Here is a 16,954-nt window from a genome sequence, read left to right as displayed (position 1 = left end):
GTACTATACAGGTATAGTGCGGGCCTCCAGCCTCTTCCCCATCCTGAGCAACATCTTGTTGTTGCTGGGAGGACTGTGTGTCGGGGCTGGGAGGATCTACAGCAGTAGGAACAACATCCTGCTCAGCGCCGGCATCCTGTTTGTGGCTGCAGGTAGGTGACGTCACACAGCTATTAATAATATTGCAATGGCGGCGATTTCCTGCATATTTAGCATTGCCTTGGAGTAGAGATTACCCACTAATTTTACATATACTGTATGTACTTTTGAAATCACTAAGCTACTGTATGGGCAAGGCCCTACAAGCACCTCTCATTTCTTTTTTAAACTTTTTCTCTTTTTATTATTTTACCCCCCTTTTTCTCCCCAATTTCGTGGTATCCAATTGGTAGTAGTTACTGTCTTGTCTCATCGCTGCAACTCCCGTACGGGCTCGGGAGAGGCGAAGGTCGAGAGTCATGCGTCCTCCGAAACACAACCCAACCAAGCCGCACTGCTTCTTGACACAGCGCACATCCAATCCGGAAGCCAGCCGCACCAATGTGTCGGAGGAAACACCGTACACCTAGCGACCTGGTCAGCATGCACTGCACCCGGCCCGCCACAGGAGTCGCTAGTGCGCGATGAGACAAGGATATCCCTGCCGGCCAAATCCTCCCTAACCCGGACGGCGCTGGGCCAATTGTCCGCCGCCCCATGGACCTCCCGGTCGCGGTCGGCTGCGACAGAGTCTGGGCTCGAACCCAGAATCTCTGGTGGCGCAGCTAGCACTGCGATGCAGTGCCTTAGACCACTGCGCCACCCGGGAGGCCGTAGCACCTCTCATTTCTACCTCTTTCTTTATGTATCTCCTCAGGTCTAAGCAACATCATCGGCATCATCGTCTACATCTCCAGTAATGCCGGTGACCCCAGCGACAAGAAGGACGAGAACAATAAGGGCAGCTATGGATACGGCTGGTCTTTCTACTTCGGAGCTCTGTCCTTCATCGTGGCCGAGTCCGTCGGCGTTCTCGCTGTCAACATCTACATTGAGAAGAACAAGGAGACGCGGTGCCGGGCGAGGCGTGAGTTCATCAAAACCACCTCGCCCTACTCCCGTATCCCTAGTTACCGTTACCGGCGGCGACGTTCCAGTTCCCGCTCCACCGACCCGTCCCGAGAGACCTCACCCGTCGGGGTGAAGATGGGAGGGGGAGCAGGCGTAGGAAGTGGAGCAAGCTTTGGGATGCCCATGGGTGGGATCTCCATGTACGCCCTCAGCAGGGACACTATGAAAAGTGGGATAGCTGGGTACTGTAGTCCAGAGCGTGACTCAAGCTTCCTGCAGGTCCACAATTGCTTCCAGAAAGATCTGAAGGAGGGTGTGAACAGGAGAACGACTCCCGTGTGAGAGTTGGAATGCATCTCTGAACTTGGTAGGATACAGGAGACTTCACAAAACGGTAAAGGAAACAGCTGGACAGCACAAGATCCAGGATCATTGTTGCAACTACAATTCCTAGACCATCTTCCATGTTGAAAGGTCATAGTTCATATGATGGAGTGTGCTCTTTTCTTTGGTATAACAAATTGCTGTCTGTCTTCGTTTGGATGTGGAGGAGAAATGGAACATTACCCAAGGTTTATTACGAAAACCTTTGGTAAAGCTAATATAAGTCCATTTAAAAAAAGACTACAGAAACCCAGACCTTTAGTAGCAATGCTTTTGTGATACATGATAGTGTTTTGCATACCCCTCAACAAATGGTAGTCATATCTTGTTGTTTTGATGTTGTCAAGTGATAAAACTCACTTGAGGGGTTTTGCCATTGTAACTGGTGCTATACACTTTCAACACACTTTAAATATTCTGATTAAGGGTAGGAGAACCCTTTTTTGGTTCCAGGTAGAACCCTTATTTGGTTCCGGGTAGAACTCTTTTGGACAGGATTCCAAACTGAATAAAAATATGAACATAAAAGATCCCAGAAATGTTCCAAGTGCACAAAAAGCTTATTTCTCTAAAATGTTGTGCACAAATTTGACATCCCAGTTAGTGAACATTTCTCCTTTGCCAAGATAATCCATCCTCCTGACAGGTGTGGCACATCAAGAAGCTGATTAAACAGCATGCTCATTACACAGGTGCACCTTGTGCTGGACACAATAAAAGGCCACTCTAAAATGTGCAGTTTGTCAAACAACACAATGCCACAGATGTCTCAAGTTTTGAGGAAGTGTGCAATTGGCATGTGGACTGCAGGAATGTCCCCCAGAGCTGTTGCCAGAGGATTTAATGTTAATTTCTCTACCATAAGCCACCTCCAACGTTTTAGAGAATTTGGCAGTACGTCCAACTGGCCTCATAACTGCAGACCATGTCAGTCCATGACCTCCACATCCGGCTTCTTCACCTGCGGGATCATCTGAGACCAGCCACCTGGACAGCTGATGAAATTGAGGAGTATTTCTGTCTGTAATAAAGCCCTTTTGTGGGGTAAAACTAATTCTAATTGGCTGGGCCTGGCTCCCCAGTGGTTGGGCCTATTCCCTCCCAGGCCAACCCATGCCTGTGCCCCAGTGATGTAAAATCCATAGATTAGGGTCTAATGAATTTATTTCAATTAGCTGATTTCCTTATATGAACTGTAACTCAGTAAAATCGTAAATTGTTGCGTTTTATATTTTTGTTCAGTATACATTAAACCCAAAAAGGTTCTACCTGGAACTAAAAAGGGTTATTTAAAGGGTTCCCATATGGGGACAGCTGAAGAACCCTTTTCGGTTCTAGATAGCAAATGTTCTTCTAAAACCTGGGGATTTTGGTAAACTTTCTGGAATTTTGTGACTCTAATCCTTCCCTCCAACTGTCATGTGATACTCATCTATCTATCCTCTGTGGTCTTTGTATTGGAGGGAACTGGTGTACCTGTATGCTACGTATGTTTGTACTATTATCTGACCCACTGCCATACTCTTCCTATTAGTAATTATTAAAATACTAACCCTTTTGTAGATTGAAAATAAGTAAGGGGATGTATGGAAATACTGAACTCCTTTTCATGAATAACATTCCAATCAATATAAATAGTAGATTTATTTCAATCAAATGTACATTGTCTTTATTGAGTGTTAGTTTAATTTCAATTTTGCTCAGGGAAGATGTGTTGGTATTGACTCATTTACACCCTTATGAAGTATTACCTATTAGGTATATTACATAAAAGCATTTATGTTATATCTTATCTAATGCCATAAAGGCTGTCATCAGTGTCCACAAATAGAGCTGAGATCACACTGTAGGCTGTGTCTTGTTGTTTATGAATCTACATATTAATCATGTACTTCTGTGGAGGACTGTGTGTATGGCAAGTTCCATGTAGAAGTTGCCCATAGGAACAGATCTAGCATCAAAATCCTGACCTTAACCATGAGGGGATAAAACTCTAAACTTACCTTGGATCAGCATCTTGAGAAAATGTCATTCCCTTATGTGTTGGAAAACTAAAGCCTTGTTCACATTGGCAGTTTGAAGTGACTCAACCCCCTGTGCATCCCCTACTTGAATATGTTATTTTCTGAACAGCCCAAAAGCACATGGAATTGGATAGTTCAAGCCACATTTCTAACCACCTCTGTAGGGGGTTTGAAGTCAGATAGAAATCTGATTCCTGGCCATGCGACTTGTGTCTGAACGGTCAAATCTGATTTATTTGCCCTCAAGTGGGTTTTAGACTGTTATTTGGAATATCTTGCTTCTTGCTAGCTACTCTGTTGACAGTTTGACAAGAACATGTGGTGGCCAACTAGCTAGTTAACTGTTTACAAACAAATGAGTGAATGTGCTAGAGAGCTAAACCGCTAGCTAGCTAGCTAGTTGACTGCTGTGGCTAGCGAAAAAGGACTCGTTTTGAAAGTTGGATCCTGTTCTTACACTATGATTTTGAACATGCAAAGCAACTGGGAAACATCCATGGCTGGCATTGTTGTCACTTTAACTTGCTACATAACTTCTGAGTGATCGGAAGTAGGAGCACCACCGCCAATCAGCCTACACCACTGCACACACACCCATTGTTACTATGACAACTAGCATAGCCATGTCAGCAAATTACTTCTGTCTGAACACACACACATCTGATTTGGTAACTTGCTGTTTGGACCGTCAATATTCTAAAACGGATTTGATCATTAAGGCTTGCAGTGTGAACAAGGCTTAAAAAGGCCCCTATTCAGAGTCAACTTCCTTTACGCCACATTGTTCATGGTGTTCAGTTCCCCCTCACATTGAGCTAATGAGGCAGGCTTGATAGTCCTGTAATGCTCCATTCTGTGGCAGCACGAAAGGCATTAAGACATTACGAGCATCCACAGGGTGCGAATGAAGGGAATCAACATCAAGTCACTCCAAGCGTGAGTCTACTAACATACTCCAATATCTCTCCTCCCCAACTGGAGACTTTATAAGGGAATTGGGTAATACGCCTATTACATCACCGGAGTTCATTTAGAGTTCACCTGACTCATTCCTTCATTGGATCCTTGTGTTAGATTCAAATCAAAGTTTATTTGTCACGTGCGCTGAATATAACAGGTTTAGACCTTACAGTGAAACGCTTACTTACAGGCTCTAACCAATAGTGCAAAAAAGGTATTAGGTGAACAATAGTTAGGTAAAGAAATAAAACAGTAAAAAGACAGGCTATATACAGTAGCAAGGCTATAAAAGTAGCGAGGCTACATACAGACACCTGTTAGTCAGGCTGATTTGAGGTAGTGTGTACATGTAGATATGGTTAAAGTGACTATGAATATATGATGAACAGAGTAGCAGTAGCGTAAAAGAGAGGTTGGCGGGTGGTGGGTGGGACACAATGCAGATAGCCCGGTTAGCCAATGTGCGGGAGCACTGGTTGGTCGGCCCAATTGAGGTAGCATGTACATGAATGTATAGTTAAAGTGACTATGCATATATGATAAACAGAGTGTAGCAGCATCGTAAAAAGAGAGGTTGGGGGGGCCACACAATGCAAATAGTCCGGGTGGCCATTTGATTACCTGTTCAGGAGTCTTATGGCTTGGGGCTAAAAACTGTTGAGAAGCCTTTTTGTCCTAGACTTGGCACTCCGGTACCGCTTGCCATGCGGTAGTAGAGAGAACAGTCCATGACTGGGGTGGCTGGGGTCTTTGACTATTTTTAGGGCCTTCCTTTGACACCGCCTGGTGTAGAGGTCCTGGATGGCAGGCAGCTTAGCCCCAGTGATGTACTGGGACGTACGCACTACCCTCTGTAGTGCCTTGCGGTCAGAGGCCGAGCAGTTGCCATGTCAGGCAGTGATGCAACCAGTCAGGATGCTCTCGATGTTGCAGCTGTAGAACCTTTTGAGGATCTCAGGACCCATGCCAAACCTTTTTAGTTTCCTTTTAGTAGGCTTTGTCGTGCTCTCTTCACGACTGTCTTGGTGTGTTTGGACAATTCTAGTTTGTTGTTGATGTGGACACCAAAGAACTTGAAGCTCTCAACCTGCTCGACTACAGCCCCGTCGATGAGAATGGGGGCGTGCTCGGTCCTCCTTTTCCTGTAGTCCACAATAATCTCTTAGTCTTGGTTACGTTGAGGGATAGGTTGTTATTCTGGCACCACCCGGCCAGGTCTCTGACTTCCTCCCTATAGGCTGTCTCGTCGTTGTCACGGTTGTTCTTCTGGTGTTTATTTTTAGTGGCCATTTTGATTTATTTCATTAGGTGATTATTGGTGACTCTGTCGTTTCAGGTGACTATGCGTGTTTAAATCACCAGGGTTGGTTGCATGGTTCTGCTGCTTCCTTTGCTAGTTGTTACTCACGACTTGTGGAGACAGAATATGATGCCTTTGTTATGCAATAATGGTCCACTGAACATACATCCTGTTCTGTTCATCAGCCATGAATTTGAACAATTCTCTCCCCTCACCACCGATAGTTTCATCCATGATAAAACTAAGCTTGTTCTCCAGTGTGCGCCAGTGATTTTCTTCCCCCTCTAATAGAGACAGAAATAACAGGATTTTGTGTTCCACTTGGCCAATGACTTAGCAGTTAGCTAGCTACTGTGTGACAGTACCTCTGCACTATGTTGAACGATTGGTCTGGGTCTGTCTCATAGCAATTGAGGATAAGATGACCGACAAAACAGTGAACGGCAGTCCTCTTAGGAACACATTTAATCATCAACCTTTTCCATGTTAGTTTTTAATTTGAACTTCACATTGATAGACAGCTTTATTAAATTTTTTATCATGAACTTTCAATCATTATTTACTTTAACCTCTTTATTTTAACCTTGGTCCATGGCTATCACCATAACATGCTTTGCACTGTATATTTTTTGTTTATTTCTTAACAGCTTCCCGCTAATGATTTTGGTATACTTCAAGAAGAGAGTCCTTCCCAACGATGTAGAGTAAAAAAAATATATAAAAAAATAAATAAAATACTGTATATAAAAATAAAAATAGTAACAAGATACACAATAATTAAGCTATATACAGGGAGTACCAATACCATATCACTGTGCAGGGGTATGAGGTATTTGAGGTAGATACACTATACAATGCATTCGGAAAGTAATCAGACACGTTGACTTTTTCCACATTTTGTTACGTTACAGCCTTATTCTAAAATTATTGAAATATTTATTTTCTCATCAATCTACACACAATACCCAATATGGACAAAGCGAAAACCGGTTTTTAGATATATTTGCAAATTTTATGAAAAATCAAAAACAAATACCTTATTTGCATACATACTCAGACCCTTTTGCTATAGTATAAGACTCGAAATTGAGCTCTGGTGCATGTTTCCATTGATTATCCTTGATGTTTCTACAACTTGATTGGAGTCCACCTGTGGTATATTCAATTGATTGGACATGATTGGAAAGGCACACACCTTTCTATATAAGGTCCCACAGTTGACAGTGCAAAAACCAAGCCATGAGGTCAAAGGATTTGTCCGTGGAGCTCCGAGACAGGATTGTGTCGAGGCACAGATCTGGGGAAGGGTACCAAAAAACATATGCAGCATTGAAGGTCCCCAAGAACACAGCGGCCTCCATTCTTAAATGGAAGAAGTTTGTAACCACCAAGACTCTTCCTAGAGCTGGCCGCCCGGCCAAACTGAGCAATCGGGGGGGAAGGGCCTTGGTCAGGGAGGTGACCAAGAACCCGATGGTCACTCTGACAGAGCTCCAGAGTTCCACTGTGGAGATGGAAGAACCTTCCAGTAAGACAACCATCTCTGCAGCCCTCCACCAAATCAGGCCTTTATGGTAGAGTGGCCAGACGGAAGCGCCTCCTCAGTAAAGGTCACATGACCGCCCGCTTGAAGTTCTCTGCTCTGATGAAACCAATGTTCAACTCTTTGGCCTGAATGCCAAGTGTCACTTCTGGAGGAAACCTGGCACCATCCCTACGGGGAAGCATGGTGGTGCCAGCATAATGCTGTGGGGATGTTTTTTAGCGGCAGGGACTGGGAGACTAGTCAGGATCGAGGGAAAGATGAACGTAGCAAAGAACAGAGATCCTTGATGAAAACCTGCTCCAGAGGTTCATCTTCCAACCTGACAATGACTAAGCACACAGCCAAGACAACGCAGACTCAATGTCCTTGAGTGGTCCAGCCAGAGGCCAGACTTGAACCCGATCGAACATCTCTGGAGAGACCTGAAAATAGCTGTGCAGCGACGCTCCCTATCCAACCTGACAGAGCTTGAGAGGATCTGCAGAGAAGAATGGGAGAAACTCCCCAAATACAGGTGTGCCAAGCTCGTAGCGTCATACCCAAGAAGACTCGAGGCTGTAATCACTGCCAAAGGTGCTTCAACAAAGTACTGAGTAAAGGTCTGAATACTTATGTAAATGTAATATTTATTTTTTGTAGATTGATGAGGAAAAAAACTATTTAATCCATTTTAGAATAAGGCTGTAACAAAATGTGGAAAAAGTCAAGGGGTCTGAATGCACTGTATATACACACAAAAGTATGTGGACACACCTTCAAATTAGTGGATTCGGCTATTTCAGCCACACCCGTTGCAGACAGGTGTATAAAATCGAGTACAAAGCCACGTAATCTCCATAGACAAAAGTATGTGTGCGTATGTAGTGTATGTGAATGGTTTTGTGTGAGTGTCAGTGTAGTGTGTGAGTATAGTGTTTATACTGTATAGTCTTGTGAGTGTGCAAAGCGTCAGCGCAGATAGAATGGGTAACCATTTTAATTAACTATTTAGCAGTCTTATGGCTATTTAGCAGTCTTCTGGATTGGGGGTAGACGCTGTCTCAGAGTTTGTTGGTCTGAGAATCAATGCTCTGGTACCGTTTGTTCACTCTGATACCGTCCGGCAGTCTATGGCTTGGGTGGCAGAAGTCATTGGCAATCTTTCGGAACTTCCTCTGACAGACTGATATAGAGGTCCTGGATGGCAGGGAGTTCGGCCCCAGTGATGTACTGGGCCGTCCACACCACCTTCTGTAGCGCTTTTGCGGTCAAGGGCGGTGCCAAGACTCTTATCGCCGTCGGTGATTAGGCCTACCACCGTCGTGTCATCAGCAAACTTGATGGTGTTGAAGTCATATTTGGCCACGCAGTCGTGGGAGAACAGGCAGTAGTCGTGGTTGAACAGGGAGAAAAGAGTGTCCATCCGCTTGATGTTTTTCCTCTCTCAATGTAGGTATTGATGTCTGCCATCGTCTTGGTAACAGCCAGTGCTACTTTAATGTAATGTTATTCCGGGAAGATAATATTACAGGCCTTATTTTGGCTAATCTCTGAAAACTCTATTGGGGCACATGAAAGTAAATTTTTTAATTTAACCTTTAACTAGGCAAGTCAGTTAAGAACAAATTCTTATTTACAATGACGGCCTACCCCGGACGACGCTGGTGCCAATTGTGCGCCGGCCTATGGGACTCTCAATCACGGCTGGATGTGATACAGCTTGGATTCGAACCAGGGACTGTAGTGACACCTCTTGCACTGAGATGCCGTGCCTTAGACCGTTACGCCACTCGGGAGCGGTGTATGTGGTGATGCTGCCTTGGTAAACCATTTACACCAATTGTGTGTGTGTGTGTGTGTTTGTGCACGTGCATGTAAATGAGATACAGAATGAATGAGAGTAGCTCTATCATCTGCCAGGCTTTTTGTCTTTAAGGCTCATTCTTAGTGCAGGGACACACAACATCAATCCACTGAAATCTCTGTCAGGCCTCCCTCTAAAATATGTATTGTATATGATTCCAAGTGTCTGAACAAAAAAGTCATTTTCACTGTCTGAAACATGATTTTATTGAGTTGAGATCACCAAAGAGTTGTGCTCATCCAGATTTATAGTTCCAAGATATTATCTGAATACTCAAAAGAGATCAAACACAGAACTGGAGGAAAAAAAACACTGCCATCCCACTACATTTTTCCTTCTTAAAAGCTTGAATCCTCATTATCAAAATGGCAGACATTTCTCATAGTGGGAGTTCAAGCCCCTAGCGTTCTGTTCCTAATCAGAATGTAGAATACATCCATGTGTGAGGGTAAAACATGTTTATTCATCTAATTATGTTTGAGGACTGTATTGTTTCAGAAGGTGAAATATCAGACACTGTTCTACTGTAATTGATACCAAATCTGAAAGTGTGGTTGAACGCTTCCTTGCCCTCTCTTTTGTGTTTTGGTTTAGAAATTAACATACAAAGAAGTTTGCTGTACTAAAATGAAATCTCTCCTTTTCCTTCTCCCTTCTCCCTCAACTTTAAGAACAATGAAAAACAACTAAAAAAGTGGAGATTTGTAGATAGTATAATAAAAGGATCAGTTTCAGAGACTAGGAGAACAAGCCCAAAAAATATTTTTGGAGTCAATACTTCATACTGTAGTATGTGTCTGGTTTCAATGTGTTGAATACAACAATTGTTTCAATCATAACAATGCTTTTTGTGCTTCATGAAAAATACTAACATGAAGTCTTCAACAAAAAATTTGCTATAAATGTATTCTGTGAATTTAAATAGACTACATGGCCAAAAGTATGGGAACATGTTTTCAAATTTGCGGATTAGTCTCTATTTCAGCCACAGAAACATCGTAAACAAATCTGAACTGTTGCTGTTAAAACATATTTTTTATTTATTTTTTATTATTTTATTTAACTAGGCAAGTCAGTTAAGAACACATTCTTATTTACAATGACGGGGGCCTGGGATTAAATATTTAAAAAATGAAATATGACAAAACACACATCACGACAAGAGAGACAACACTACATAAAGAGAGACCAAAGACGACAACATAGCAAGGCAACAAACACAGCATGGTGGCAACACAACATGACAACAACATGGTAGCAACACAACATGGCAGCAGCACAAAACATGGTACAAACATTATTGGGCACAGACAACAGCACAAAGGGCAAGAAGGTAGAGACAACAATACATCACGCAAAGCAGCCACAACTGTCAGTAAGACAGCGGCAGGGTGGGAATGACTGACTGGTGTTCTTTCTAAGTGTTAGCAATAGACTCCATCACAAACCAAGCAGAAAAATACATATTTAAATATACTTAAATCATACTTCATTAATATATTTAAGTATCTGTGATAAAGACGCTAAAGTATATTTAACATTTAATAAATATATTTTATATACATTTAATATTAACTTTATTAGTATTTACAGTTGAAGTCAGAAGTTTACATACACCTTAGCCAAATACATTTAAACTCAGTTTTTCACAATTCCTGACATTTAATCCTAGTAAAAATTCCCTGTTTTAGGTCAGTTAGGATCACCACTTTACATTAAGAATGTGAAATGTCAGAATAATAGTAAAGATATGTTTTTTTTTCAGCTTTTATTTCTTTCATCACATTCCCAGTGGGTCAGAAGTTTACATACACTCAATTATTATTTGATAGTATTACCTTTAAATTGTTTAACTTGGGTCAAACGTTTCGGGTAGCTTCCCACAATAAGTTGGGTGAATTTTGGCCCATTCCTCCTGACATAGCTGGAGTCAATTGTTCCCAAGGATGAACCAGACTTGTGGAGGTCTACAATTGTTTTTCTGCAGTCTTGGCTGATTTCTTTTGATTTTCCCATGATGTCAAGCAAAGAGGCACTGAATTTGAAGGTAGGCCTTGAAAATTTCTGACCCACTGGAATTGTGATACAGTGAAATAATCTGTCTGTAAACAATTGTTGGAAAAATTACTTGTGTCATGCACAAAGTAGATGTCCTAACCGACTTGCCAAAACTATAGTTTGTTAACAAGAAATTTGTGGAGTAGTTGAAAAACGAGTTTTAATGACTCCAACCTAAGTGTATGTAAACTTCCGACATCAACTGTATGTATATTAAATGCATAAAATTATCTAAATTGGGACACTTTTTTTGTACTTATATTCTTAGTATATTAGATAAAGAGAACAACAAATATACTTTGAATACATCTTAAGTACATTTTATGTATATTTCTAATAAATTAGAAGTATACTAAAATTCAAATTCACTGTAAATGTTTGATGTAGTTGACCAAACAACGTCATTGTATTATTAGTATACTAGCATCATCAATGAAATGGTTTTTGAATTAGAATTCCTGTACTTTCTTTACAAATAAAGTGTATTTATGTTTTTCAAGTAAACTTTTACAAATAGACTTCTACTCATTAACCACATTGGCTATTGTAATTAGCCATGTAAAGGTTAACTTGATTGACCAAGGCATCTTTTCAGCCAATGTTACAACAGGCTACTTGCAAAGCACTTGTGGTGGGAGCAGCACTTTAGAAGTAAAATTGTTTAACTAGTAGCATTTCACACTTTAGTTGTTCTTATTACACTGATAAATTAACAATGAAAAACATTTGTAATGTGTAACGTGTAATTCAAAGTACAACATTATTAGATTGGAAAACATCAACAAATGTGAATAAGCTAAATAAAAGGAAAATCATCATATTATAAATCAACTTAAACTGCAGAAAATTATCCTGGGTAATGGTGGAAAAAAGTACTCAAATACCTGAATAAAGAGGCCTTAATAGAAAATGACTAAAGATAAGTCACCTAGTAAAATACTACAAGCCTTAAACGATCTAGTTTTAAATGTACTTAAGTACCGTGGTGGAAAAAGTACTAAATTGTCATACTTGAAAAGTAAAAATACTTCAAATTCCTTATATTAAGCGTATGTATGTATGTATGTATGTATGTATGTATGTATGTATGTATGTACGTACGTACATACATGTTTTCCAATCTAATAATGTTGTACTTTGAATTACACGTTACACATTACAAATGTTTTTCATTGTTAATTTATCAGTGTAATAAGAACAACTAAAGTGTGAAATGCTACTAGTTAAACAATTTTACTTCTAAAGTGCTGTACGTACGCACGCACACACACACACACACACACACACACACACACACACACACACACACACACACACACACACACACACACACACACACACACACACACACACACACACACACACACACACACACACACACACACACACACACACACACACACACACACACACACACACACACACACACACACACACACACGTGGGGAGAACAAGTATCTGATAACCTGCAAAATCGGCAGTGTTTCCTACTTACAAAGCATGTAGAGGTCGGTCATTTTTATCATAGGTACACTTCAACTGTGAGAGACGGAATCTAAAACAAAAATCCAGAAAATCACATTGTAAAAACGTACTGTAGTTTATTCCCATTAGTAGGCTACACCAGGACTAATCTCTTGGCACTAGTGGAGAGCGTCGGACAGATCCCCGGTGAGTGCGCATATTCACTGCATATTCACTGTCTTCATTGGGCGAGTCAGTGCCACTGGAAAGTTTAGGACGATACTTTCCTCCTCCTGTCTAGATGGATGTCATGTTGTACAATGTGTCTCCCCTTTTCGTAGGCCCAGATTAGATTACAATAAATGTATTCTAGTTCGGGTTGAGCTGCTACCCCAAACATGAAACTCACGCGCCTCCTATGATGTGTATTTAATCATGTTTGTTTACTGTCGAACTTGGAAGGTCAGCTTGTTTTGTCAGCGGTGTTGTTGCATGCGGGTTTTAACTTGTGCTGCCTACTTGGCTTGTTTGACAAGGGGAATTTGTAGTGTTTCTTGGACACATTTATCACGTGTTGTGTGTTAAATGATGCAATTGCACTAATTCTCACTTACTATGTCGGGATGATTTTTCTGGAAATTGTTTGCCCAGCTCCAGTCACTTTTACTCGTCCCCAGACACAGCAAAGGACAGACAGGGGCACACACTCCATCATTTGCAAACGCAGTATTTGTGTTTATTGAGTCCGCCAAATCAGAGGCAGTAGCGATGGCAACGTGTTATATTGATAGGTACGTGAATTGGACCATATTGCTTTCCTACCTGAGCATTTGAAATTAAACAAGTACTTTTTGTTTCAGGGAAAATATGGGAGTAAAAAGTAGGGGAGAGTGAGGTAAGTCACATGGATAAGTTGTCAAACTGTTCATACCTCCAACACTAGAGGTGCTATCTCAAAAACCAAATAGCTACTTTGAGTGACTACATGTTCAACTTCCTGTTCACATGTGGTCAAGGTCACTCTAATCTGAGGTGAGCACAAGTTTCTCATTGTTCCCCTTCAAAAGTAAAACAATGGCACTTTACATTTTATGCAATACAACTTTCTTTAGGTATAAATGTTCAAAATGATAATTTTGCACTGAGTAGAGGAGACAATAACATGCCTTTGGATACTTTAGCTGCAGTCCTATGTTGAGCTAACCTTGAGTTTTAGTCAACATTAGCACACATGTCAGTTTGGGGCAAGTTGTCTCAATGACCTTGGGTCAGGTCTTCACATGTGACAACTTGCTCCGGTATCCATAGGCACATAGCACATGCTCAAAAAACATTGTGATACTGTGTAATCAGCTCTGATAATAGTATTAAATGTTACTGTAAATGGATTAGTATATATAGGTATAGTTTAGAGCAGCAGACATATCCCTGGACTACACCAGACAGGCTCTGGCATGTGTGTGTGTGTGTCTACTAAAACATGACATGCCTACTGTATGAGACAGTATATCCACACACACTACTTCATACAGTGTCATGAATTTAGTGTGGTGTTATGATTTGCCTTGTGGCAACAAGGATAGTAGACAGGGAGGTGGGCGTAATACGCCTGTAATGAATATGTAATTGCAATGAGGAAATGTGTTTTTGAAGGAAGGAAGGAAGGAAGGAAGGAAGGAAGGAAGGAAGGATGGTTAGAAATGATAAAAGAAAGAAGGTACCGTACACCACCTAGCATGATGTTAAAGGCAGTGAGGCAGGTGAAGTTGCAGAACAAATCAAATCAGGAGTACAGCTAAGGATTTTGACATAAATGACCGTACTCTGACTCGGTATTGTCAAAAGGTTACCAGAGAAGAAGTTGAAAGTCAGAGCCACTCCAACAACAGCGGGTGGCTATATAAAGCCACGGCAGGTTTTTTCACCTGATTTGGAGATGCAGCTTGTTCAGTATACTACTGGGTCAGCTGACATTTATTTTGGTCTGTCGCCAAGTGAGGTCAGAAGACTTGCCTACCAGTTTGCTGTGGCACACCAGCTGAAGTTCACGCCAATGTGGGCAGAAAAAGAAAAGGCCAGCTCGGAGTGGTTTACAGGCTTCTTAAAGCGGCACCCAACGCTATCGCTGACAAAACCAGAGGCAACTAGCCTTGCCATGGCAAGTAGCTTCAACAGAGAAAATGTTAATGCCTTCTTCGACAATGTATCAGAAGTGCTACAGAGATATCAATTTGGACCAGGAGACATATGGAATGTTGATGAAACTGGGGTGACCACTGACAAACCTGACAAAGTGGTGGGCAGACGTGGAGTCAAACAAGTAGGGTCACTGACCTCCGCTGAAAGGGGAACCCTCGTCACACTGGCCTGTGCTGTCTCAGCCACAGGGAATAGTATACCTCCATAGGGGAAAATCCCTCTGGGTGGATGAAAGATGTGCACTTTGTTGACTTCCTGAAACATTTTGTACAGCATACGAAGTGCTCAAAGGAGAAGCCCTGTTTACTCCTTTTGGACAAAACCACGAGTCTCATCTGTCCATTGATGGACTCAATTATGCCTAAGAAAATGGCATAATTATGCTGTCATTCCCACCCAATTGCTCTCATCGGCTTCAACTCTTAGATAGGTCTTTCTACGGGCCGCTAAAGAGGCACATCAACACCGCGTGTGATGCCTGGATGAGGAACAATAACGGGAAGACAATGTCAATTTTTGACATTCCTGGGATTGTGGCAATCGCCTATCCTCTGGCTGCAAACCTCTTGAACATTCAGGCTGGTTTTAGGGTGGCTTGGGTACAACCTTACAACAGGGATGTATTTCTGAAAACCGAGTTTACGCCATCCTACGTTACAGATCGCCTCATTCAGAACCCAACCCTATCAGGCCCCAGCACCAACCCTGCCCTGCCAGGCCCCAGCAACCTTCCAGCCCTGCCAGGCCCCAGCACCAACCTGCCAGGCCTCAGCACAATTCCAGCCCTGCCAGGCCCCCAGCACCATTCCAGCCCAGCCTAGCACAAGCTCAGACCTGCCCAGTTCTTATGCTAGCACCAGCTCACCCTTGCCCAACAATGCCATTGCTGACAGCGGACTACCAACTCCAGAGGACATCCGGCCATATCCAAAAGCTGGACCCCGAAAACCAGCTTGCAAAGGAAGAAAACGGCACAAAACTAAAGGACACACCAGTGAAGCAGGCACTAAAAATGGAAAAGAATAAGGCACAATCTAGCAAAAAGCTGTTTCCGAAGAAAGAGAAGGAAGGGGGGAGGCAAAATCTGGATCTGCACAGAACAAGAAGGCAGCTGAAAAAAGAAAAATCGTAGAAGAGTCATCATCAGATGAAGAGGAGTGCTTCTGCCTAGTCTGTGTGGAGCCATTTTCAAACAGCCTTCCAAAGGAGACTTGGATGAAGTGTGTGAGATGCAACAAATGGGCCCATGATGCTTGCACCTCAGGCCAGACAATTTATGTGTGCCAGAACTGTGACTCTGAAGATGAGTCTGATTAGTCAGATAATCAGCCTATAACGTCGTATAGGCTGTTACAAAACAGTGCATTAGTGTGTTTAAACACCACGTCTGTTTTGTTAAGACTTTAAACATTTGAGCAAGTTGTCTGGAGCATTACCTTCTATTCTGTCCACGCCAGAGAACGTTCGATTTCAAAGTATTGCCAGCATTATTGTTTTGATTGAAAGGCACGATTTGCCAGATTCTCGAGGCATGATTGTTTTTATTTTGAGTTCTTTAATGAAGTTGAATTTAGTTTTGAATTTGAAATTAAAATCAATATTCACAATGAATTAGTTGCGTTCTTTTTTTGTTGATAATCCAATGTGACAACTTACCCGACGTAGCGTGACAATTTACTCGCTGATGGGGCACGCTCTCTATTTAACGGTCTACAACTCCGTACTGAAATAATGTATGAAGATGTAATGATACAAAATATGTGCCCAAGACTTCCTTCTTTCATTAAGTGTGACATTTATACCATTGTGACGTATTGTGCTCAGTAAATGTTAGACAACGTGAAAAGTGTGACAACATACCTTGCTTTCCCCTACATCTTTTCTGTAGGAATGTAGTGGGTAAAAGTATGTAAGACCTTCAAGTATTATTACTTTTAGGGACATTGTTGAAGCTCACGACCATGTATTGTCAATCTGATATGTTCCTGAGTTTGGCACAGAGTCAGTAATGGCAGTAATGGTAATACCTCTGAGTCTGGTCCCTTGAGGGGACGTCAAAGCCACTCTCAGGCCTACAGCGAGACAGCTGCTGTTTACAAACAAATTTAGTCCTTATAAATAGTTTA

General features: G+C 41.9%; 1 protein-coding gene across 1 annotated transcript in view; it reads left to right on the top strand.

Moving 5' to 3' along the window:
• LOC139567522 (voltage-dependent calcium channel gamma-4 subunit-like) overlaps positions 1-3,281 on the top strand; it is a 31,230-nt gene extending 27,949 nt beyond the window's left edge. Inside the window, exons 3-4 of the mRNA XM_071388850.1 lie at positions 12-152; positions 857-3,281. Of these exons, the coding sequence (XP_071244951.1) occupies positions 12-152; positions 857-1,392 (677 nt within the window). The 3' untranslated portion in view covers positions 1,393-3,281. The remainder of the gene's footprint in view (positions 1-11; positions 153-856) is intronic.
• The last annotated feature ends 13,673 nt before the right edge of the window (positions 3,282-16,954 follow it).

This window comes from Salvelinus alpinus, chromosome 2 (genome assembly GCF_045679555.1).
Source record: "Salvelinus alpinus chromosome 2, SLU_Salpinus.1, whole genome shotgun sequence".
Taxonomy (NCBI): domain Eukaryota; kingdom Metazoa; phylum Chordata; class Actinopteri; order Salmoniformes; family Salmonidae; genus Salvelinus; species Salvelinus alpinus.
This window is presented reverse-complemented; position numbering and strand designations above follow the sequence as displayed.